The sequence below is a fragment of the Pollachius pollachius genome (genome assembly GCF_949987615.1).
Source record: "Pollachius pollachius genome assembly, chromosome: 17".
Taxonomy (NCBI): domain Eukaryota; kingdom Metazoa; phylum Chordata; class Actinopteri; order Gadiformes; family Gadidae; genus Pollachius; species Pollachius pollachius.
Genome location: NC_136950.1, coordinates 10,561,660 through 10,585,039, shown reverse-complemented (window position 1 = coordinate 10,585,039; position 23,380 = coordinate 10,561,660). Strand labels below are relative to the sequence as shown.

Below are 23,380 nucleotides of genomic sequence, written 5' to 3'. Positions count from 1 at the left end.
GGAGGGGAGTAGGGGAGGGGTGGGAGTAGGGGAGGGGTGGGAGTAGGGGAGGGGGAGTAGGGGAGGGATGGGAGTAGGGGGATTGTCTGGGGGGGAGCCTCCACAGTTTAGTTTGTTTGGCTTCCTGTGATGATAGCGCCCCTTCGTCCACACAAAAACACAAAATGGATGGAATAGATGGACACATCCCGCATTAATAATGTAGTAATGCGGGACAAACACTTTGATTCTGACGCGGAAATTAGCTATGAAGGGAGATGATGGGAAAAGCAGTGAGTGCTATTGTACAACACACACATGATGTTGACCCATGAGGCTCCGGCGCATGGAGCCTTTCGGATAAGCACGGAGACAAAGACAATTCAACCGGATGTAAACAGATTAAAAAAGATTACTTGTTTTCCCTCTCCGCCTTGATCGGCAGCCAGCTGCAGCCCAGCTTCTAGACATGATGCTGGGAAGAGCAGCACCGACCTGAGTGCAACCCCCACACCTGGCTCCCAACACAAGCCACCGCAGCTCAGACTGACGCTGGGAAACCATATTGGAAACGCCAAACTTTTTTTTTTAATCTGACTGGTATTCTTTATTCCCAACTCCCTGCTGGGCTTCAGCAACGGCAAACAAGCAGACATCACCAGCATCACACAAGCGGTGACAAAGAGCAGACACACGTGTGAAGCTCGCCATTCATCCTTTGCATCAGGCGTTTTGAGAGGGCACCAAAGGGGTCCGGAGGCTGTGGATGTGTAGGATTAAATAGCACACTGACACACCGACTGTGCTCCTGTGTGTGTGTGTGTGTGTGTGTGTGTGTGTGTGTGTGTGTGTGTGTGTGTGTGTGTGTATGTGTGTGTGTGCGTTAGTGTGCAGGCTCTTTCTTTCAGTGGTTCTGTTGGTGGGCGGGTGAGAGAGGGGTGTTAGAGAAAACGAGAGAGAAAGAAATATGAGCAGCATAGCAGGGGAGGGCGTAGACAAGGCCGACCTGCTTAGTGTCATTACCCAGCAGCCCTACCACCGTGGCGACGGCGTGCAAATACGCCGGAGTGCTTGTTATGGGAAGGCGAGAGAGGCCCGTGCGCCCGCGTCGATGGCTTCGACCGGCTCCTCGCTCGCTCCTCCTGCGTTAGCGTTGTGTTCAGGAAGGGAGGGATCTGTTCACGAGCAGAAGCTGATTGTGATCAGGACGGCCCAAGGATGGATACCTGGCTAAAGGTGGGACCAACTTATTTTTGCGTTGTTCGTTTTAAAAAATCTGACGTTAACTGCAGGCATTAGTTTCAAGAATGTAATGTTTGCATTTGATGGAGTTTTGTTTCTGTGTAAGGGGTGAGGCTCAGTCGGGGTTTGCATTTGCAGACCCTCTCTTATAAAAAATATAGTGGCCCCAGGTGCTATTAGCCAGAGGTAGCTATTGTAGCACTAAAAGCATTTGCATTTACAAGATTTTCTACTTTGCAAATGTAACACATTTCTTTCATCCATGTTTCACTTTCAACATTTTCAATGAAATATGAATATTGTTCTGCTACGACCCGGGCAATCTTTTACCGAATCAAACACCGAAAGGCTTTTATCATATTTCCGGCATGGTTTATCGGCTGTCATGCATTCGGTATTCGCAGGAGCGAGCGTGGGCCATCCAAGGTGTGGGGTCCAAGAAAGGCTTTGACGTGAGGCACTTCTCACAGGCGGGGTGGAGTGCAAGACAAGGTGTTTCCGTTGTGGGAAAATGAACCTCTTGGCCCTCCGACCAGGCACTCTGCTGAGCCTTCACAGAGATCCCCGGCTGGCCCACCTTGGCTCTCTCTGCTGACCCTCCTCCATATCCAGGGCTTTGTTAAGAGCACTCTGATTACCTCTGTCAATAAGGTGCGCCATTGAGAGACAAAGTGTGTGTTTGTGTGTGTGTGTCTGCTCGTTTGACAGTGATATTAAGCTTTTAAACGATTATCAGTGTACCTTTGTCTAGGTGTAATCCACACTCCAATAGGAATGGTTTAGTGTGTTGCAGTGCCTGCCTCGGTTCTGTCCTGAACAATTTGCTCCGTCGCTGGCAAAGACCTGCTGAGATAGTAAACCTCTTATCACTACAGTGAATGGAACCACCAATGCTGTTTTCAGGTACACTTAAATTCCACGAAGTGTTGAGAGTGAAGTCAGTTTTTTATATAGGGTGACCACATTTTCAAAACCCAAACCGTGACCCATAAGTATACCTGCGTGCACGCCTGCACATGTGCACACTTCGTGCATGCCTCGTGCACATGTGCACGCTTCGTGCACACCTGCACATGTGCACGCTTCGTGCATGAGCACATGTACGCAAATGTCTTACTGAGCTGCCCGCTTCAGATCACTGGCATTGTGGTTTTCCCCACTGAGGAAGGATGCAACTTTACGACCTCAGTACCACATCGTTTGCATTAGCCCATCAGGTTCTATCGAGCCAAGTCAACATTATTGCAGTGAACGTGTCCAGATTGTAAAAATAAAATATTTGTTTTTGATCATATCTAGCTTTAGCATCCTGGTTATCGTAGCATCGCAACTTATACAGTCAGCTACAATGCCAAACTGAAACCCTTTCCCATCGGAGGAGTCAAATAAAAGGATGCTTTCTTGCTCGGTGTCAGATTCTCCATGGGCCAGCTCCGTTTATTGAATTTGGTAAATCTTCAGTAAACCTATCTTCATAGGTTTACTATTTCAAAAGAGCCATTTATCTTCTCGTTTGGGCTTATTTAGTTAAGGTATATATTGCTTATAAATAGGAGTTTATTCGTTACAGTAAAAAAATATATATATTTTATCACAAGAACAGTGCGTATTGTCAATAAAATTCAATAAAATTAACCAAGGGCGAAACATTTAAAGAAGACAGAAGAAAGTTTTCATCGTATAATCGTATTCTGACCCCAGTCGTGTCCAACTAAAGTAACTAAAGTAACACCCCATGTATGCATGGGGTCTTAGCAAACAGTCTAACCACACAGCATTGATTATCATAACAGTGTTTCTGGGTGGGTTTTATAGGTGGTGTTGATCAACTGGCAGTGTGCGTTAGGATATAAAACCATCTTTCTGTCCTTATTTGTGTATTGCCAGATGAACACATGTAAAACAGATGGCTTGGCTACCCTGTTCTCACCAGCGCTAATCAGGTGTTAAATATCCATTAGTCCGGACTGCGGTGACCTCTATCCAGTGCTATTTTATTCTCCCTGCACAACCACACTGTCTGCTAGCTTACCGAGCGGTGATCACACTCCTGATCAACAGGTCGGCTTGCTATTTCATCCCTGCTGAAATTATTTAAAGCAGTCGTCTATATCTTTTCAGACAGAACATGCACATTATACCGTAAGGTAATTAGGCCTCTGTGGAAATCGTATAGAAATCGACACGCACGCACACACATACATGCCCACAAAGCCAAACTCACAGGTATCCTGTCATCGCAGCACCTCGTGAGGGCTAGTCCGTGAAGCTAAATGTCTTACACGTCGAGGGCAGAGGAGCACATTGTTTTGGCAGCCCGTGATAACGCTTGTCACTCTGTGACACCATTCCTGCCAGGTTTTAAAACAAGCACAGCAATACACAGATAAGGGCATTAGCAACACAGGTAGAGCAGGGACAGGTTGTGGCGTACACAACTACTCCTACTCACCCTTAGTTATGAATCATGATGATCGTTCATCCTGTACATGAAGCGGTTATTATTATATTATCTCTGAACAGTGTGAATGCACACTGATAGGCCTACTACCGGAATGGGAGGATGTGTTGAAAGGTTATTTATAGATGTGCTTGTGATTAAGGATTGGTTTAATGATCGGAAGAAAATCATTATTTTAATTGCCAGGGACATAGAAAAAAAAATTGAATGTCATTAAGGAGAACAGCAACATTTTGTTTATAACTGTATGATGATTTTTTTGGAGAGCAAATGGCAGGCTTCAAGAGATCAGACCAAATCAACGATAATGCCAAGCAATTCACACTGACACAATTTGTGGGAGATTTCCAGACAATTAAATTTCATGTTCACAGGAGCAATGGACACAATTTCATCCAGCAATGTTTTTACACATTATGAGCTACAATACTGTGATGTTTTAAATGCTGCATCTGTTAATGCTAAATGCTTCAAAATTGCCAGCGTTCATTCACAAGTGCTTCTTTGGCTAGCCAACAATGCGTAGCAGGCGACTGCCTGAATTGCCAGATCATTATGTAATCCCCTCACATCTGGCTCTTTCGCTCACTTCATTCAAATAGCCCACCTTTTGCAGAAAATACACAAACCTGGCAACTCTACAATGAGCTTACCGGTTACTCCTACGTGAAGTGAAATGGTTGTGTGAACGCAAATATTGTTAGGCACAATTCAGAGAGAGAGAGAGAGACCAGCCCATTGTCCATGTTCCACCAGTGTTGACGCTATCAGCAGTGACAATAGCTTCTGCCAAGAGCTCTCCATTTCCAACCCAACTCGGTTGCCTCCCTGCTCTTTGTGTGGTGGTGACACAGAGAGTGCTGTGTTCTCAGTCCATTGCGGGGCTCCAGTGTGCCAGATGGATCAAGACATTACAGATCGAAGAGATTATTGGAAAATAAGGACCTACAACTGAAGGAGCATCCAAGCAGAGTTTAGTTTTGTGATGCCTTTGATTATGTTCATGGTAGTACCAAAACATCCGCAATACAATTCTACAGTGTGGTTTTCAACACTTCACACTTAACACTTGTGAAGCTTTTGTAGAACCTAAGCTAAATGTAAAATATGTATTACACAACACCGTAGTCTGTGGCTGACAATTAGCATTACAATAAATGTGGTCTGTGGCCTGAGCTCTGGGAGCTAGACGATACAGGGAAACCAGACTCGACTACCTTTTGAACAGCTGAAAGCGTCATTGAATCTCCTACGCAAAAAGCGACTCCTTGTGGCATTGCACAATAAATGGCTGTGAGTATTTGTGAGTGCAGCCCTGAAAGGGACAGAGAAGTGCTCATTATACAGGATATAGCCGCCGCTCAGAGTGTGAGAACTGAGATCTCCGCTGAATAACACGCACGCTCTCGAATGAAAGGACTCCCATTCATCTGGTTCAACACCTTTTTCTGATTGTTTAACGGTTTCGTACGGGAGGTAGCATAGTACCTCGTGCCTGGACTTTTATTTGATTTAGAAAGACCAGCATGGCAGCATGGTCATGCATTTCAAGCATTCCTTCTGTAAAAGCTGATTGCGAAAACCCTAACACTGATTGTACTTGATTTAGTGAGTGGAGGTGATGCAGGAAATCAAAGCTTCCCTCTATATAAGATTAAGTTATTATAAATAGTAGGACTAGATACTGGTTACTATGGAGATGTCGTGCTTCTCTATTATCAACCAAACAGATCAAATCCCTTCTTGTGCAGGTGGCAAAAATATGGATTTGAGTATTTCCAGAACGATATTGAATGTGCAAATGCAGTGGCAATAATTACACCCTGGTTGTTGTTATTATCGCATGCCCGTGTTGGACCGAAGCAAGGATGACATTTAAACTTTAAGTTATTTCGCTTTATCCATGGCATGACAATGTACTATTCAGCCCTCATGCTTTAGAAAACAGAGACAAACACTGAGGATTGAACCAAGAGCCTTTCAGCTGGGCGTCGAACACCCCAAACACTAAACTGTCGTGTCCCACACACGACTAACATAGGTAGCTTTAGTCATCCTCACAAAATAAATTGCCAGAAATGTACGTTGTGCGTAGTGGTCGGTATTATTATAAACCAAGGCACTTCTCGGTCCTTGCTTTGAAATGTCTCTGTTTTGAAGCCCAGGACATTTTCTTTCAGATTGCTCTGTTTTTATTCTAAGTTAGCAAAGTTGGGCATCTCGTGTCCCAGTGGGACTACTTACCTGGCAGGAGCAGTGGGTGTTTTAGACCAGAGCCATCATGGGATAATCAAATATACATTACAGGCAGCTACTGCTGCCCCAGCAGACACACAGACTCCCTGGACGTTCATTTCAAATCCTACAGGGAAGGTGAGGGAATATTTTAGGTAAAAACCTACCTGGTTGAGTAGCTCAATTTAAAACCCAACGTGTTCCCCTGGGCTCGATGGTTATTATTATTACTTTGTATGTCTTTCATGTGAGCACTGAAGACAATCATGCCTTTGAATGCCCTTTAGAGCCCGGCTAACAATACCGACTGATTTGAAAATCATCCAGATAATGACCCTGTTGGCCTGGGGACTCGTTTGGGCGCAAATTGCTGCTTGTGTTGCTCTTTAGTCCGTAATTAGGTCACAATGCAAATGTGCAAATGTGTGTATTGTGATGTGAACCCCACGAGCACCGCGGGTGAACACGTTGCCCGTGCTTCAGGCTCTCTCTCTTTCTTCCCCTCTCTCTCTCTCTCTCTCTCTCTCTCTCTCTCTCACACTCTTTATCTCTGTCTCTCTGTCGCTCTCTCTCTCTTTTTCTCTCTCCCCTCTCTCCCTTGCTCACTCTCTCTCGTCTCTCTTTCTTCCTCTCTCAATCTCGTCTCTCGTTTTTTCTCTCTCTCTCTCTCTCTCTCTCTCTCTCTCTCTCTCTCTCTCTCTCTCCCCTCTCTCTCTCCCTCTCTCTCTCTTGTTGTTGAGGGTATCGCTGTGTGTTGGCGGTGACTCATGGACCACTCCAGTGCTATTGAGCTGAGAGCAGAGCGCTCTGGGAGACAAGCTCGTTCACACCCTCAAACTCTCACGGGTGTGTGGCACGTGGCTCCACCGCTGCCGCCACCGCCGCCGCCACCGCCGCCGCCACCACCACCGCCGGCTTCCTCCTGTGCTCACTTTAATTGTCGTCATAGCAGCCAGGCTAAATGCTGTTTCGCAAGCCCGGCCTGGACGGCAGAAAGAAAGTTAGAGTTTGGCTCGTCCCTGACCTCGGCGTCACCTCCCTGTCTCCGGGATATATTCCATTTCCTCTGTCACGGCCATGATCTAGATTAGCTTTTTCTTTCTCTCCTTTCTTTGTTTTTTTCCCATTCTTACTATCTTTTTTTCCCCTGGTCTCCCTCATTTACCCCATTGTTCCACCGCCTGTAGCCCTGCTCTCTCACACACACAAACACCCACACACACACACACACACACACACACACTGACAAACACACACACACACACACACACAGGCAAACACACACACACACACACACACAAAAACACACACACACACAACCACACACACACACACACGCACACACACACACACACACACACACACCACTCTCTCTAACTATTGATCATTAGCCAGTGTTGGAAAGAGAGGTGTAATTAGGGTGCCAGACTGGTCTGTCAATTCTGCTCAGCGCTGCGCGACGAGCACCCAGCAGCACCCAGGCCTAATAGGCCCTCACACTGTAACAGGCACACCTGGACAGCAGGGCACGTGGGGGGGGGGGGGGGGGGGGGGGGGCACTGGCTCCTCAATTTACCACCTATTCGCCGGAGGAAAAGTCTTTCACTGAAGCTGTAGCTGGATGTTTGTCCGTTTTTTGTTGGGTGATTTATTTGGGATTATCTTATTGTGTGTGTGTGTGTGTGCGTGTGTTTGTGTTTATGTCTGCACCTGTGAATGCTTGTGTGTCTGTGTTTGCCTATGAATGTCGTGCGTGGCGTGTGTGAGCAGCACGCGTGCGTCTTTGACTCCGTGAGACCCGTGTGTTTCCTAGCTGGCAGCGCTGGGATCAATACGCGACATCAGGAGTCGTCCCAGCCACTGGCCCGGTGTTGACTCTGTGTTTGTTGTCTCTTGTCTTCCCTCCAGAGAAAGTCAGCATGCTCTCGGCATTGATCGCCCCCTTCAAGTACATGAGCCCAGGGACCAGCAGCACAGAAGACGAGGACAGTTTGAGTAAGCTGTCTGTTTTTTTTCTCCCTCTATCTCTCTCTCTCTCTCTCTCTCTCTCTCTCTCTCTCACTATCTCTCTCTCTCTCTTTCTCTCTCTCTCTCTCTATCTCTCCTTCTCTCCCGCTCTCGCTCTCTGTTAGCGACCCACTCTGTAAATATTGTATGACACCGATCTTGTCACTCACACACACACTCAATAATTTGTTCATCATGGACACCTTTTTTTTTTTCTCCTCGATGTTTGATTATTCAGCGTCGCCGGCTTTGTTTAGTATTAACCGGCTTCACAATGACATTATCGGGCACGTACTTGTCAGTCGAACACGTCGTGGCTCTCTCTGTCATGAATAAGTGCTTGTTTGGTTAACATGCTAATAGGCTGCCATAGCTGCAGAGCGCAGTATGAACAGCAGCCCGTACACGGGGCCTCCACCCGTAGCTCCGGCGCCACTGGCTGGCTTCACCCAACGCCAGCACTTGATCCTCAAAGTGTCCCATTTCTGCACAGTCCCTTGACAGGATTCCAACGCCCTATTTTCATTCATTTCCCATCAGAAAACGTATTGCGCCTTCTCTCGCCTGTAGCCAGGTTTGAAAAGCCGCACGCCGCCCATGCCGCCGGTTTAGATTTTGTCCCGACCGTGGAGGGGAGAGGGAAATGAAGACCGCCGCAGACATGCCTTTCCATCCCTCGCTCCACACTATTCATCCCGTCGCGAATTGGATCTGCGCTTTGCATCGCCACAGGGACGGTCTCCCTATCTTACGCCCAGACCTGAAACCAATTTAGGGGCAGATTATCGAAAGATTTAACAGTTGTTGGCCTCCCGCGCCTTCTCAGATTTGTGTTTGCGTTTGACAAACACAAAGTGCACGAAAGTGGCGACGCGTCAGGGAATATGATGACGGATTTGCTCGTTACCATTTTATTGTGTATCAAGTGGGCCCGATCTTTCCCAGGAGATTCCTAAAATAAATAAACACGATGGTTAGCACTCATTGTGGTCCTGCTGTTGCTGTTGTTGTTGTTGCTTCTGTAAGTTGTCGCAAGGTGTTTCCAAAATGAATCCTCTACTTCTCCTACCTTGTCCGTGCCAGGCACCAGCAGCGCCGAGGTGAAGGAGAACCGCAACGTGGGCAACCTGGAGGACCGCTCCTTCGCTCCCGGCGATCGGCAGACCCACCTCCGGGCCGAGCCGGCCAGGGGCCCGGCCACGGCGGGTGTGAAGAGGAAGAGGCCCCTGGAGGAGGACAACAACGGGGGCCAGATGTGCCAGCTCCGCCTGGTCTACAAGAAGCTGTCCTGGTCAGACTCGCCCAAGAACGCCCTGGTGCAGCTCAACGAGCTGCGGCCGGGCCTGCAGTACCGCCTGGTCTCCCAGACGGGGCCCGTCCACGCGCCCGTCTTCTGTATCGCCGTGGAGGTCAACGGCCTGTCCTTCGAGGGCACGGGCCCCACCAAGAAGAAGGCCAAGATGCGCGCGGCCGAGCTGGCGCTCAAGTCCTTCGTGCAGTTCCCCAACGCCCCGCAGGCCCACCTGGCCATGGGCAACCTCTCGGACCCCGCCGCCGACTTCACCTCGGACCAGGCGGCCGACTTCCCGGGCACCCTCTTCAAGGAGTTCGACCCGTCGCCGTGCGGCGCCGCCGGCCTCTCGCTGTGCTCGGCCGCCTCCCGGGGCGAGCTGCTGTCCAGCGAGCTGCTGCGCCACGGCCGGCTGCTGCAGCACACCCTGGACCTGATGGTGCAGGCGCAGCAGCGGCTGGGCGGCATCGCCCCCGAGCCCGAGGCCCCCAAGAGCCCCGTGGCGCTGCTGAATGAGCTGCGGCCCGCGCTGCGCTACGCCTGCCTGTCGGAGCGGGCCGAGGGCCGGCGGCTGCGGAACTTTGTGATGGTGGTGCGCGTGGACGGACGCATGTTTGAGGGATGCGGACGCAGCAAGAAGCTGGCCAAGAACCAGGCGGCGCAGTGCGCCCTGCAGGGCCTCTTCAACATCCAGGCAGCTCCTGCGGGCAGGACCGGCCTCAAAGCCAGCAGGAAGACTTGTCCTCATTTACCCCAGGTGAGTAACAGGCAGCCTGGACGCCGGGGCCTGAGCCTGGTATCTCTGGCAGCCACTTTGCTTCCCACAGGGGCCAGTAATGATCCGATCGGCAGGGAAGCCAAACACCTTTCAGCACATAATTAAGGGGAAAGGAAGATATGGGCCCTGGAAAATAGCAAAGACATGAAAGGCAGTTACAGATAAACGCAGTGTGTAAGCAAGCCGGCGTTTATTTATGGTGACAATAAACGAATGGATACAGTGTGTGTGCCTGGCGGTGTGTGTGTGTGTGTGTGTGTGTGTGTCGTTGTGGGTGTGTAAGTGTGTGTGTGTGTGTACATGCACCAAGGCCTAAGCTCCGGGTAAACAGAATCTGCTCATTGATCTATTCAAACAGAAAGGCATGTAAATGAAGATAATTATTGTCGTTGTGCCCGTGACTCGGGAGAAAAAGGCCTGACTCCCCTAGAATAACTTCTACACATCCTAGTTGTGTGTTTGCAGAGCTATAATTGGGGGAGTTTTGTAATTTTGCACAATCTCTTGTTTCCTCATGTGTGGCATCTCAGTGTCTACAAACATTAATTCAATCTGTTGCCCAAAGGAGATAGAAAAGCAAAAGAGCAAATCGACAAACAAACCACTGAGCCCAATCCCAATTTCATTTGCCCAAATATGTAAACAGCAATCAGAGCGGGGAAAACTAGTTTTCGAGGAACTTTGGGGTGAAATTGCTGATCCCAAAGCTACGGTATGTATAAGGATTGCTTGACACATGTTATCCGCCATTTAAAACTTCATTTCAGTGGCAAAAAAACGAGTTGAGAGCAAAACTGCACTGCATAGACAGTCTCAGTAACGACGGTTGTTTATTTACAATCAAAGCCTGTTTTGTATCCAACAATGATACAATTAAACACAGTAAGGGAGCGCTACGATATTTGTTGTTAAGTACCGTTTCCTGTGTGAAAAACAAATTAGACGGTAATTCCTTTCTAATAGTTTTGTCGTCTGTTAAATATTAAAATACAAATTCTACAATATTGTATAAAGTGACACTTTTTTTTTTTAATCAATGAAACAAATCAGGAACAATAGCGCACAATACACGGGATTCCCCTGAAGACTTATGTTTACCCAGTATCACACCAGTATGACATAACTCTACCTGAAGACATCGGTTCTGCTCCCATGCAGGCTTCATGTCATTAAGAACATGTTCCTTTCCGTGTCCTCAGGAACTACAAAGTGTCCTTCCCTCGATACACAACAACAACAACAACAACAACGACAGCGACGACAGCAACTCAAAAAACGTGCACGTTTTCCCCCCGCGAGTCATTCTTTTTTTCCTCCTTTTGCTTCCACGGTTCCTAAAAGGATTTTAAGAGGATTTGCTGCACCCGTTTAGTTACAGAAAGCTCTTCTTGAAAGTCAGCCTTGCTGTCTGTCTGCAAGGCTCTAGAGGCTTTTCTTTTGGCACGGAGTGATAGTGACACACCAGTGTTGTATGCATTTGCAAGTGTATACATACAGTCTCTCCAGGGTTTTTGTGTTTGTGTGTGTGTGTGTGTGTGTGTGGGTGTGTGTGTGTATGTGTGTTGCAAGTATTGCATATCAGGTATTATCCCTCAAATAAGTAAACATTGTTTGTTATACATGCATAGGTTAGTAAGTAGGTGAGTGAGTGAGGGAGAGTCAGCGAGAAACTACCTGACATACTGACTAACCCACTGACTGACTACCTTACCAATTAATAAGCATGCATAGCTTAGCATTGCTTACCTGTTAAGGGCCAATGCAGAGCATGTGTTGTGCTTGGTTATAAAGCTCTATCTTTCTTTTATCCGAAATGCACAGCTGTGTTTCTGAGAGAGACCTACTGTAATACCTTTCACTCACCGTTTCTATTTTGACAAATACGGTTTATTAAAGCAATGCCGACGTGATTACACAGTGCACTGATGTGTGTGGTTATACCTTACTCGAGGCCAGTTGGTCGATTATATTCATATGCGTCTCTTGTACTCACATCGCATTCACTCAGATTCATCTGTCAGAAACAACTGTGATTTACCGCCACAGACTAGGAGTCAATTGTTCCTTTTTCCAGATGCCATCGACTTGGCCATATTGTCTATGGAACAAACAAGAAAATACTTGAAAAAAGACTCCCATGCTAACAACAGCGTAATCAAGATGCCCTGCATATCAATTGGTAGCTTAACTGGAAAACCCAGTACAGCTGATAGTACCTTGCCTGTCGGGGAATTTTTGTCTTGTGCTTTTTCCACAGTAATCAGATTCATCACTCTCCCCTGGTGTGGTAGTCACTGAGCGTACAGCTACAAAAAAGCAGCTGTGCATGGATATCAAATAAAGAAATTAGGCAATGACATACATTTATACAAAACCTATTGAATAAAAAGGATATTGAGTTCCTGTTTTATCCGATTTGATTATACAAATCAAATAGGATGAAACATAACGAGACTTTATAATAGGCAGATCCTCCACCGTGGCTAGTATAACCTCATTGGCTGCTTGGTTTTGATTCTCCCTCTCCAATGAAATATTGAAGCTGATGTCCACATTGTGTGGTGTCTCCATTCGCCTCACGCTCCCCGTGTACCGACTATAGGGCTAGAATATTCTGGGCTGCTTCCATGATTCACTCATTAAGGAGTTCCAAACCAACACCTTGCTCACCAAAATAACACATTATATTAAGTTTCCTAATTCATTCATTCCTGGTGATACCTTTTTGTACTCTGTCTGGTAGTACAAATAAAAATCAATCAACGGAAACTCAGCCACTTAATCTTATCTTAGGCTCGGCTCAATCAAGTGACTGAGTTTCCTCTGATTGAATTGCTCCGATTCAGAATCCGAATAAATATTTCCCTGAAACGGATCTTCAACACGTACCGTGAGTAGCGCTGAAGCATCTCCTCTCGCTTCGTCGGAGCTGAGCTACAGAGTTCAGCGTAGATTACTACTAAGCAGACGTTATTAACGCACGCCACCCAGGGCTGTCCCCTCATTTAGAGCCCGATCGGCCACTTAGTCTTTCCCGGCCTTCTGATGCCGAGGCGGGGGGGAGGCAGGGAGGGAGAGCAAGGGGAGGGGAGGAAATCGACCCGTCTCGGTGGAAGGACGGATGTAAGGTCAGCGATCAGGTTGCGCTGAAGACGGCTGTGGATGCAGCAGTTGTTCCGCTGTGGACTGAGGTCTGCTTAGAAGAGGGAACTCATGTGCACCCTGCTAGGAGCTAGCGCCCTTGACATCAGGAGGATCACGGGAGGGGAAAGGCAGACAAGGAGAACGCGTGAAGGATTTAATGAATGAATTACATTGTGAACCTTCATATATGAGTAAAAGCAGTGTCTGTTTGTAAGTGCATCAGTATGTTTCATGGCAAACCCTTGTGGGCCACAAGGGTAAAAATAATAATTGTCTTGTATCCGTGCCATCTCCGGTTATCACACAATTTCTACAACAGTTCATTTCTACCGTACAACATCACCACATAGCAGACGTCTCCTGCTGAACATAACCCGAGGCTCTTCCCCTAGGTCCCTCTCACACGGTTGTGAAGTGACGTTTCCTCCAGAATATGGCACTGCTACGTTTCCCTCCTCTCTCCCTTCCCGACAGTGGGGTTATGATTTGATTTAGCTGTTTCTAAACGCCTAACCTGATTAGACGGGGGGGGGGGTGTACGCGGACTCATCGAGCGAAGTAATTTCCCCGCTTGCAACCGCGTCAAATTGAATATGATTTTTCTATTTTTTTTTTATTCCAGACACGTGAAGGTGACCCTCTATCAGCCGCTCAGCCTTTTCATTCATTCATTCATTCATTTGTTTATTTATAATAATATTAATATTAATAATAAAAAAAACTGTTTTTCTTTGTCTAATCTCTCCACCCTAATTTTTTATCTGTTGCTCGTATAAACAGCTGTGACAGGCCGGTTGTTAATTAATATTGCCACAACAAATTAGTGCTGGTGATCGCTGTCGCCTCCGCCGCCGCCGCCATCCACAGAAAGGCGGGAAAAAAATGACACCAGGCGGAGGGGTGTTGGACACGGTGGTGAGGGGGTGGTGGAGGCGTGAACAACACGCTATCAGAGGAGGAGCCGATTAACGGCATGTCTGGGAGTCCTCCGTGTTGGGGCGCCGACGCCGTCGGTGGGGTGGGGGTCAGAGGCTGCGCCTTCCCCTGGCGACTGTCAAAGCAGACGTTCTTTATTATCCTAGCTGTTGATTAGCTCCTCAAGCGTATGTCGTGTGTAAATACACACGACGATAACCGCGACAACGCCTGCATCCGTTGCGTTCGGATGACAGACAGGTCTGCGCTGAGAACTCACCGCTCACGGTGTAGTGTAGACTCTGTCAGGGGAGATTCGGTGTTTGGGTTATGCACTTGACGAGGTTAAATGACTCGTTTTGCTGAAGTTTTTCGTCGAGAAGTCCCACCCGTCTCTCTCACAGGTGTCGGACACTTGGGTGTCAGGGTAACGCGCTCGGCACGCCGCAGCTCCCCTGGCAACCAGACTGCAGAAGAGGCCTTTCATCAAACGCTGTTTATGCCAACCACTTAGCTCATCGGTTGACATTTGAAGCCGGGAGCCAGCCGCGAAAGAGTAAAGATTTGTGCGATGAGAAATTAAGGAATAACTCAGTTTTGCTGTTCTAAACGGGAGCCTCGTGACGGCGCCTTGAAAGGTTAGAGTCCTCCTGAGATGGGCTAATGTTTATGCAAAACCTGCCCTATAAGACAGCGGCGGGGTGTGGGGGTGTGAGCGCAGCGCGTCGGCGTGGCGAGGCCAGGGAAGACCCCTGTGGTGCGACGACGAGGCTGTGACTGGTGGTAGGGGGGTCGTCCCCTCACAGCACCGCTGCACTCCTCCGGCTGTTCCGTCCGCTACCTAACACCACCTGCTTTTATTCATTATTTTATTGATGGTTGTTTTGTAGCCCACACTCCTCTTCCAGTCTCTCTCATATTCAGGCTCCTCCTCCCCGTCTTCTCCTGTTCTCCTTTTAACCCCTTCTCCTGCTATTATCCGCACCCCCCCCCCCCCCCTTGGTTTTTGATCCTCTTCATCCTCTTCCCATTCATGATCTCCTCCCTGCTCTCTTTGCTCCACCCTCCTCTCCTGCTTCCTCTCCGCTCGGTTCCTCAATCCTTCCCTTTGATTTTATTCAGTCTCTTTCCTGCTCCTGCTCCCCGCTCTTGGCTCTGCTCCTCTCTCTGTCCTCGCTCTTCTCTCCTGGTTCCTGGTGCCTCTCACTTGACAACAGCACAATCAAGAGGCCCTGCGTTTTCAAGTGGTAGCTCAACTGGAAAGAGAGAAAAAAAGCGAGGTCCTTGTCAGCCGGGGGACTGTGTCATGTTATTTTAACACAGTACAAGTCCCTCTTGTAGTGTGGGGGGACCCGGGTCGCTTTCATTTTGATGCTATACTTATCCATTCCCTTTCCCTCTCCTCATCCTCACATCCATCCCTTCCTTCCTCCCTGCTCTCTGTCGCGGGGCAAAGCCAGCCCTGCTCTTCTCTGGATGGTGTGCCCTCACTCTATAGGCTATCAACCCCCCCCCCCCACACACACTTCATAAAAAGCATAATCAGCTTCATTACAATTTCATAGGCGTTCAGGTGGCGGACGTCTCTCTGATAAATCAGCCGTGTATTGGTCCCTTGTGGCTCAGACGCTCTGAGGTTTATCTCCCCCTCTCAGGCAGGCCCAGACCGAGAGACGCTGGGTGGGAGGTGAAGGGTGGTGTGTGGCTGGGCGGCTAGGCGGCTGGGCGGATGGAGGAGCGGGAGAGAGAGCGGGGGTCTGGATGTCTGGCCGTTAGATGACCTTCCAGCCAGCCAGCCAGGATGGAAGGGGAGGGCTCTGACGGTCATACATGTTGACACACGCACACATTCCCCTCATCAGCAGCCGGCCAGACAGACACACACACACACACTCAGAAACACACACACATGCACAGAATAACACACACACAGACTCAGAAACCCACAGGCAGAATCACACATACACACGCAGGCACACATACACACACACTGACACAAAAACATGCAGAATCAGAAGCACACACACACATACAAGCATGAAAGACAAATACTACCATGTGACAGGGGCAGATTTGTCCACGTAGGCACATGCATGCGCTCACTTTCACACACACGCACACACACACAAACCTGAAGGTACACAACCACTCCATGCTAGTGGCTGTCCCCCTGTCATCCACTTGCGTGCCTGGGTGATTATTTAGATCTAGCAGGCTCTCAACCACTCACCAATGGAGGCGGGGGGGGGGGGGGGGGGGGTCCCTGAGGCCCTTCTGGAGACCGGCCAAGACCCTTGTCCCCGTATCGTTTCATGGCGTCTGCTGGCGGTCTGTGCAGGTCGTTGCACGGCTCAGGGGCCCTCTGACATCTGAGAGAAGTCCCAAAATGCGGGAGCTAGTGCTGTGGCAGTTTTAGTGGTTTGGTTTCTCGATTCCAAAGAAATCAACATGAAATAATGAGGAAAATAAAGGGAAACGATCAGAGGCAAGGCTAACAACTCCATTAGAGTTGGTAGCCGGGAACTAGTTCACATTACACGACTTGTTTAATCCTTTGCATAATTTCATTGCTAAGGCAGATTTATGAAAAGATCCCAATGATCAATGTAGTCAAATTTAGTTTATATATATATAACTATATCTATCCCTCTCTCAGTATCTGTCTCTATCTCTGTTGTTGTCTCTCTCTCTCTCTCTCTCTCTCTCTCCCTCTGTGTTTTCCTTATGGACAGGTAACATACGGCCTACACTGCATTATTCTGTAACCTGCACTGATGACCGAGTAGGTGTGCGATGGGTGGAGGGCAGGGATAATGGAGGGGTGGAGGTGCTGGATGGATGATGACGTGCAGCAGGCAGACAGGGGAGTGAGGCAGGGTGGGTGGGAGGAAGGATGGGGAGGGGGGGTAACGGGGTCCACAGCGGAACAAAAGACCTTCAGGATTAATTAGGCGTCAGATTGGTTGCAGGGCACAGCGGGGGAGAGCGTAGTGAGAGTGTGTGCGTGTGTGTGTGTTTGTGTGTGGTTGTCTGGTGTGTGTGTGTGTGTGTGTGTGTGTGTGTGTGTGTGTGTGTGTGTGTGTGTGTGTGTGTGTGTGCGTGTGTGGGTGTGAAGGTGTGAAGGTGTGGTTGTCTGTTGTGTGCGTGTGTGTGTGTGTGTGTGCGTGCGTACATGTGTTTGGGGGGGATAAAGAGAGAGAGGGTATTGGGGTTGGAAGGAGAGGGAGTTTAGCATTCCGGGAAGTCCTCCCGTCCTCAGGCCCTCATATTTCAGCCTGCATGCCCGTGAGTATACAATAGCCAGCTAGTTAAGCAGCGCCGCGGTAGCGCTGCAGCGCCTCCAACCACTGTCCACGCTGGGTTATGGATGGAGCCCGCTCCCCGGCTGCATGTGTTTTTATGGTGTCCCGCTGGTACACTAGAGGTCATATATGTAATGCATAATGTTTACATGATGGGTACTTTCACCCCCCCCCCCCACACTCCTTACCCACTCACACTGCTGTGTGCGACACATCAATGTGTGTGTTTTCTTTGGGTGTGTGTGTGTATGTGTGTGTGTGTGTGTGTGTCTTGGGTGTTTGCATGTGTGTGTTTTTTTGTGTTTTGGGTGAGTGTGTTTGTGTGTGTTTAGTGAGAGTGTGTGTTTTTGGTGTGTGTCTGTGTGTGTGTGTGTGCATTTCCGGTTTGCATGTGTGTATGTGTGTGTGTGTGTGTGTGTGTGTGTGTGTGTGTGTATGTGTGTTTGTTTGGGGTGTGTGTGTGAGTGGGTGTATGTGTGTGTGAGTGGGTGTGTGTGTGTGTGTGTGTGTGTGTGTGTGTGTGTGTGTGTGTGTGTGTGTGTGTGTGGGAGCAGGGGTGGTCCGTGGTGGAGATCTCCTTCAGAATGGCATCCCAGCTCCTTCTTTATGCGGGAGGCTCTGTTCACTGGGACAGAGCGCTGCCAAATTAGAGGAATACCAATAGCTGAACTCACACTGAACTCCACTCCATGCTCACGTTCCCATCCCCGATTATCACAATGCACAATGCATTGTGTTTTTCAACACATTTGTTTAATTTATTCATTGAGCCGGTTTGATGTTTGTTTGTTATATTTGTATCTATGGTCTTAAAGCGGAATAGATGAACAGCTCTCTTACGTCATCTCTGAGAGCGATCCGCGGATAAACCACATCCGCCCTCGTTAGCAACGACCTGCTTGGTTCCCGCTCTGTTTCCCGATGCCACCGTGGCTAGCTTCTGCGCTGACCTTTTCCTTAACACTCGCACCCAACCGTCCGCCTGCACACAAGACGGGTGAAGGCAGGTCAACCATGACACACTCGCCACACCGCCGGATCATCAGACGGTGAAACAGAGCGGCTCCAGGTCGGGGGAAGGCAAAACGACGCCGTTGGCAGAGATTGGGTGGCGCTAATTCCCCGCACCCCGGGGAGGCCGGAGACATACATTAAGACACTTCCAGACGCTGAACTTTGGGCCCTAGAGGGCCAGCCCGTATCTGGGCTGATTAGCAACAGGATTGGCCACACGGGGAGGGAGGTTGAGCTCCGTCACGCTTTTTGTGATATGTTATATTGAACGAGGCCCGGATGAGGCCATGAATAGTGATCGCATGCTTTGGTCCACGGCCGCGAGAGGGGACAAAAGTGTCGGTGTGTCGGTGAGTTTGACACTGTTGGAACATTGTGAGAGTCTGCCACGCCGATGCCGAGGCTGAACTTGAATGATGGAAATTTAATGGAAGCTAAGAATCACACCCAGATACAAAACGGAGGAGAGTTGCTAATAGCCTTCTGGAAAGACGCCTCGCTGTGGCACACCGAGTTTTCCCTTCTGACCTTAAAATCCTGGACTTCAAATGGAAGATCTCCCATCTCGCTGCCTTTTTATTTCTCTATACCAACACATATATAGCAACACACCTCTGTTCCCCTTCCCTCACCTCTCTGTGACAGGTTCTTAGCCCCACACCATGACCCCCTCGTTCTATTCTCAACCACAGACCACCTCCGACTCTCTGAATACTAATAACAATAACCTCACATTGCCTAAATGGCTGTCAAAGCGTCACGCTTGAACTGTATTCCTTTCCATCAGTGAGGATCGCAACCGAGGCCGACCTCAGCGACCCGAAGCGATGCGCTGAGCCGCTCTGCGGCTGCATGAAACATCGCATGCTCTATGCCTCATGTCCACGCATTCCCCTCTAACCGCGCGCATGTTCACCTGCATCCCAAGGGGCCATCGACATGCAGCGCAGGTATCCATGCATGCAGTACGACGGAAACGCTCTGTCCTTTAATGCATGGACACTTGCTCTAACACACACACACACACACACAACCAACACCACGCGATGCCTAGCGTGCACAGGCGATGTTACGCATGGCTTGCGTATGGTATGGATGCATTGACACGCACAAACACAACTCTGGTCATCCGGTGTAATTGCTCTGCTGTGTGTTACCCGCTCTTCTCACCAGGGTTGAAATAAGCCCAGATACCCAAAACTTTAAGAGTTTAAGACTATAGAACTCATTGACTTTACAGGTGGGTTAATCTGACCAATCGGAGTGCAAGACGAGTTGGCGTCCCCATTGATCCCCACCCCCCCTCCCGACCCACCGTCACCTCCGCCTCCTCCGCCTCCTCCGCCTCTAAATGAACCGCCTCACCTCGCTGTGTCTTCATTCTCCCGGCGCCAGTCGATCGTGCCCCTTTCTCAGTCTCTCTGTTCCTGCTTTTTCACCATGCTCCCTCTGTCTCTTTCTCTGGCTTGATCTCAATCCTAGATCTTTCTATCTGTCTGTCTCTCTCTCTCTCTCTTTGATGCTCTCTCCCTGCTTTTTTCTTTGTCTCGCTCCCTGTCTCTCTCTTTCTCTCTCTTACTCTTTGTTGCTCTCTCTCCCTCTCTTTCTTTCTCTATCTGTTGCTCTCTTTCTTTGTCTCTCTGTTGCTCTTTCTGTCTCTCTTCTTAATTTGCAATTCAATTCAATTCAAAAAAGCTTTTTTGGCATGAGAAATATACATTTGCATTGCCAAAGCAGGTGAACAATAAAATAAACAGGTCAAAAAAAAGGTCTCTCTCTGTTGCTCTCTGCGCTTCTCTCATTGTCTATCTCTCTGTCACTCCCTCTGTCTTTCGCTCTGTCGCTCTCTCCCCTCTCTCTTTCACTCTCTCTTTGTCTCTCTCCTCCCTCTCTCTGTCTCGCTGTCTCTCCGTCTCTCTCTCCTCTCTCTGTCACTCTCTCTGCTTCTGTCTTTGTCTCTCTCTCTCTCTCTCTTGTTGTCCCCTTCTCTCTCTCCCATGTTCCCCTCGCTTCCGCTCTCCACACCAAAACAAAAGCACACAGTAGGAGCAGGAAAGGGGCCATCCAACAACAAAGGAAAACAAAACACGCACACACCACACTCGTGCAAAACACACGCACACACACAACAATAACAGCCCCGTAAAATGACTGGTTACGTCGCTCCCATGCTGGGCTGTGTTAGTGGGCTGACTAGTGGTGTCATTAGAAGGAGCGGTTTGCCCTGACACATGAGGCAGTTGCTGTGTAATCTGGGGTAACACGGAACATAACACAGCAGGGCGCAGGCATGCACTCATGACGGTCCACGTGCCAGGCGGCGGGCCTGCAGGGAGGGGAGGCGTGCAGGCCCACAGACAGCCACTGGCCCACGACGCATGCACACACAGATGATGCAGTGCTTGCCATGTCCTTTGTCTTTTCGATCACTTGAGCGTGTATTGACTCTGGCTCCCTGTCACTTCTCTCGCTCTCGTGTGTGCGTGTGTGCGTGCGTGCATGCGTGTGTGCGTGCGTGCATGCATGCGTGTGTGTGTGTGTGTGTGTGTGTGTGTGTGTGTGTGTGGTTGCTGAAGTGCACTCATACACATGCTCAAAAGGCTGGAGGAAGCCAACCCCAGGCTGACAAAGGGGAGGTCTGTGCATTTGTTACAGTGCATCTGGCATTCTGCTTACCTTGCACACAGCACACGATAGATCTCTCTCTCTCTCACTCTCTCTTTCTCTCTCTCTCTCTCTCTCTCTCTCTCTCTCTCTCTCTCTCTCTCTCTCTCTCGCTCTCTCTCCCCCTCTCTCCCTGTCTCTCTTATTTTGCATGTAAATGTTAAAGGATCAGGGGCTACAGGGTGATTTCCACTCTCAGGGCTCCTAAGGAATTTCCTACTCATACTTATTTGCATTCATTCATTCTGCGCTGCTGGGAAGTGCATCTTATGTCCCAGCTCTGATACAGCTGCATGTTAGCAGTTGGCTCAGGAGCTTTCAAGGCGAGGGGTGGTGCATGTTTCAGCCTCCTCTGTCAGGGAAGAGACAAACATTTTTTATTGTGGTTTAGTAGGGTAAGGTGAAACTAGCTTGCTGAAGGCATGCTAAGCAAATTGAGCTTCCGTACCTTGAAGCAAATCGGGATGCATTTGCGTAAGTGTGTGCACACATTTACACCCACAAACACACACACATACACACACATGCACATGTACACACAAACACACACGTACACATGTCTCTGTCTGTCAAACACACTTATACACAAACACGCAACTGCACAAACAGACACAGATGTATCCGTCTCTCACACATTACACACACACATGCACACACAAACACTCCTATGTCTCTCCCACACACACACACACGCACACACACACACACACACCTACAGTGGCCTATACACTCAATCACCCAACATGTAATTAGCACAAGAGAAAACTAAAGTTTACCTGTGTCCGCTGTGTCAGCAAGGCTTGTTCCTTCAGTTTTTTTCTACCCTTTACCAATTTCACTACTGTCAGTCACGCGCCGCGCACCGACACTATGTTGACATTTCTCACTAATCTCCTGTTGACGTTTGGTTTCTTTATTTCGTCGTTTCTATTTTTTTTTTTTAAAGAGCACCCAGAGCTATGAATCAAATGTCAGGGCGTGGCACGGCGGTGCCACGTCGATATCTGATGATGTATGGCTGGCCGTAGGGGGCTGGTACTGATGGTTGTGGAGGTGGAGGTGGCGGTGGAGGTGGCGGTGGCAGGTTGTGGTGGCGGTGGTGGATGGATGCACGACAGCTCCCCGTAGACATGATACACGGCGTGGCCGGCACTCCATCACCGTAGCGGGGGAGATAAATGTTCCTCCGGATCAGAGTCTTATCACAGCCGGGCTTCTTGTGTTTGGTAAACGGCTGTTTGGAGAGCGCTCGCTCTGGGATGGCGGGGGGCGGGGCCTCCCTAATGGGCCTCTGCACTTTGATATGGCTCTGATGCTGTGGAGACAGAGGCACGTGTTCGTGAATCGTGGGGAAATTCCAATATTAATTCAGCGGTCTTCCCCCGCCGTCTGTTGCCGGTTTGTTGTTGTTTTGTTTCAAAGTCTCCTTGTCCCGACCTTTCCAGGTTTGTCTTTTTTGCTTTAAGGGGACCCTGCTGCTAAGCAGTGTTAAGAGACTAGGGACAGTATGGACATGGATTTTCTCTAAACATATATTGACATGTTTTTTTAAAACAATCTACGGACATGTTTTTTTTTTAACCATATATGGGCATGGTTTTATAAACCAAATGTGGACACGGTTTTGTAAAACCAGAGGTTGCTTGACTGGGTGACATAGAACAGTCCTGTACACAAACCAAAGGGCTCAGGGTTCCTTGAAATCACCCTTACACACACTAAAGGGCCTGGTACAGCGACAGCTGCAGATAGTATCCATAGAAACCAAATTGAGCCCAGGAGGAGTTCTCCCACAAACTCCCATTGGATAAGTCAGACAGTGTCAGATCCCAAGAGCCAAACAGGAGAAGCTTACCCTTTAAGGCGGGGCTCAAACACTGGGGAAACAAAACAAAAGCAAACAAAATAAACACCCAAACCTCGATTCACTCTCAGGAATGACCCTAGGTTCACTTCATTGGCCCTGCGATTTCGTTTCATATCAACTGTATATCAACGTATAAACTGGATTATTTTTAAAGATATTTCCTGGATGTTTCTCATAATATATAAGATAATGAGTTTGGGATTGACTGTAGCTTAGCATCTGTGAATGCTGGTCGCAGTTCGCTGGGTTTTTAGTTTCATTTCGGCTTGGCTATTCCCTCTTGACTTGCCATATAACTCAAGTTCTATACGACCGGAGCCATGAAACGATGTTACCACCGGTGTTGTTGCTTAATGTTCTGGCTGGCTCTTGTCGGGAGGGATCTCGATAGCTATAGTTGTGTTGTGCGTTTATCAGCAGGGAACAAGTGTCAAAAGCCTGCATGTTCGTTACATTTATAACAGAGCTGAGATTGGTGGCT

The 23,380-nt window shown here is 48.7% G+C and overlaps 1 protein-coding gene across 1 annotated transcript in view; it reads left to right on the top strand.

The window, feature by feature from the left end:
* adarb2 (adenosine deaminase RNA specific B2 (inactive)) overlaps positions 1–23,380 on the top strand; it is a gene marked incomplete at both ends in the record, with an annotated part of 151,929 nt that overhangs the window by 78,628 nt on the left and 49,921 nt on the right. The window contains 2 exons of the mRNA XM_079754616.1: positions 7,826–7,912; positions 9,008–9,972. Of these exons, the coding sequence (XP_079610742.1) occupies positions 7,826–7,912; positions 9,008–9,972 (1,052 nt within the window). The remainder of the gene's footprint in view (positions 1–7,825; positions 7,913–9,007; positions 9,973–23,380) is intronic.